The 2500-nt window shown below is 37.3% G+C and overlaps 1 protein-coding gene across 1 annotated transcript in view; it reads left to right on the top strand.

The window, feature by feature from the left end:
* Positions 1-2500, top strand: part of trol (terribly reduced optic lobes) — a gene marked incomplete at its 5' end in the record, with an annotated part of 223644 nt that overhangs the window by 141239 nt on the left and 79905 nt on the right. The window contains 6 exon segments of the mRNA XM_086531816.1: positions 33-170; positions 413-544; positions 763-1033; positions 1243-1495; positions 1624-1761; positions 1981-2157. Of these exon segments, the coding sequence (XP_086387942.1) occupies positions 33-170; positions 413-544; positions 763-1033; positions 1243-1495; positions 1624-1761; positions 1981-2157 (1109 nt within the window).

Below are 2500 nucleotides of genomic sequence, written 5' to 3'. Positions count from 1 at the left end.
CCTAATATTTTTCCTTCTCTCAAATGAAACAGATGTTGCACCAACCATACCACCTGTGGTAGTATGCAGTTTAATTGAGGCAACATGCATGAACGGTCAGTGCATTGATAAGGACAAAGTGTGCAACGGTGTCTATGACTGCGATGATGCTTCAGACGAGATGAGATGCAGTAAGTAATAACTTTTGTTGTTTGGTGAAATATTACATTCATGATATGATTAAACCACCATATTCTATAAAACCTGTTTCTGATATAGATGTCAGAGTAGCACAATGAGAAGATGGACTTTCTGTTAATAAAAGATTAAACACATTGTGTCAGAAATTACCTTGATTAAAGGGGAATAATAATGAAACAAGTGATTGAAAAATAAGCTTGAGCTTTGACTAAATGTTTTTGTTCCTCTGCAGATCCTCTGGGATGTGAGCCCAATGAATACCAGTGTGACAACAAACGATGTGTTCTCAAGACATGGTTGTGTGACTCCGATGATGATTGTGGAGATGGATCTGATGAGAGAGCTTGTGTCACCAATGCGCCAGGTAAGATTTTAATTTTATGTATGTCAGGCTTTAAAACAGGAAGTGAAATGCTTCTTAACAGCAAAGTTGATTACTTATATATGATTTGAAATTGAGAGAAAGAGTTCTTAGTTGATACAGTGTTCCCAAGAGGCTACCAGTTGTTTTAGAACTTATATAATCATTCAAGTTAATAAAAAGAATGTTATATTAATCTTGTCTGATTTTTTACCAAATAGGGTCAGCATGCAGATACAACGAGTTTACTTGCGTCAATGGCAGCCAGTGTATTCCAAAATCCTTCCACTGTGATGGAGAGGTTGATTGTCTGGATGGGTCAGATGAGCAGAGATGCAGCAAGCCAATTGTTGTGGAGCCTCCTCCTCGCAACATCATGGTCCAGGTAGCAGAAACATTCACCATCACCTGCAGAGTCATTGGAGTGCCCACCCCTACTGTCGTTTGGAGACTTAACTGGGGACATGTTTCTGATAAGTGTACAATGACAAGGTAGGTATTTAATTTTCCATGGTTGTCAGATTATTTTTTTCTTATGTTATTCAGTTTTTATTATCCCTGATTATTTCTATTAAGAATCTTATTCTTATGTGTATAGATTGGAAGTGGTATATATGAATTGTTTGATATAAAGCAATATGACTGATTGATTTTTGAAGCCAAGATTTTACCTAATGATTTATTACATTTTTTTCTTGTAGTGTGGACGGAAGGGGTACCTTAACATGCCCAAATGCTCAACCAACAGACCAGGGTGCTTATTCATGTGAGGCAATTAATAGCTTAGGTTCAGTTTTTGCTCAGCCTGATTGCATTGTACAAGTCAAGGGTAGTGCACCTCTGTGTCAACCTCCTCTGTTCAATGCTGGTGCTGTTAGTGAAGAGGAGTGCCTCTCCTGCTTCTGCTTTGGAGCCACAGAACAGTGCTACTCCACTGACAGATTTGTTACACAGGTGAGTTATTGTATCCCACTCATAGCCATAGAGAAAATTACGGCGTAAATTTTATTTTTGGTATTACAGTGTATGGTTGTATAGGGAATTAGAATTAATTATATATCTATATATAATTTCCTTTTCAGTTGCCTCCTCCTGTGAACGATTCGTATCAGCTGATAGGAGTTAATCAAGACCAGTTCCAGGGCAATTACATTGTACGCACAAAGAAATATCAACAGTCCTCACGCTTCCTCAGTCCTCAGTCTTCTAATGCAGTTCAGGTAACTTTTTTCTCTCCTTCCTAAAAGAAAAAAGAATTATATTGGACAGTTTCTTATTGCTTTGACCTTATTGATTTCATATTTTCATATTATTTGATTTGTTTTTGTATTTTATTGTCAGAATGGTATATAAAAATAAAAGCCTATTTTCTTTTTTCTATAAGTTTATTACAAAATCATATGGAATTTTCAAATATACAACACCATATTGCATTTCAGCTTAATGTTGACCGATCCAAACTTGAGGGCCCCAGTGACCTCATTGTGTACTTCTCCCTCCCTGAGAGCCACAAGGGCCAGCAACTGACATCATATGGTGGATACCTCAGATATAAGATCAAGTATTCCAGCACTGTTGCAGGACAAGATATCAAGGGACCTGATGTGATCATGGTGGTAGGTTGAACTGAAAACAAAACAATCTATTCTCTTAGTCATCTGTTCCATAGCTAGAGGAAGCTGTAGGAAAGTTGCAAATGATTTCACTAGTTGCCTCTATTCCTCTCTGTCTTCAGCTTTGTGGATAACATTCAATGGTACTTGAGATGTTGCCTCTTCCTTTGGCCATGGCGATCTGCCACTATCCTTTATAATGCCAAAAGGGAGAATTTGTTGTGATGTATTATGCACCCAAATTGATTTTGTGTTTTATTAGTGATAACAAACTTTGTAAGCCTCCATTTTTTTCTTCCTCCATCAAAGAGACATTTCTTCTGAAAACTTCATGGAGTTCTTTGGA

Source organism: Penaeus japonicus, unplaced genomic scaffold, assembly GCF_977035675.1.
Source record: "Penaeus japonicus unplaced genomic scaffold, GWHDUDI00000001_assembly GWHDUDI00000036, whole genome shotgun sequence".
In the NCBI taxonomy this organism is placed as follows: Eukaryota; Metazoa; Arthropoda; class Malacostraca; order Decapoda; family Penaeidae; genus Penaeus; species Penaeus japonicus.
The sequence above is the reverse complement of the archived record's forward strand: the minus strand, read 5'-3'. Positions and strand labels throughout refer to the sequence as shown.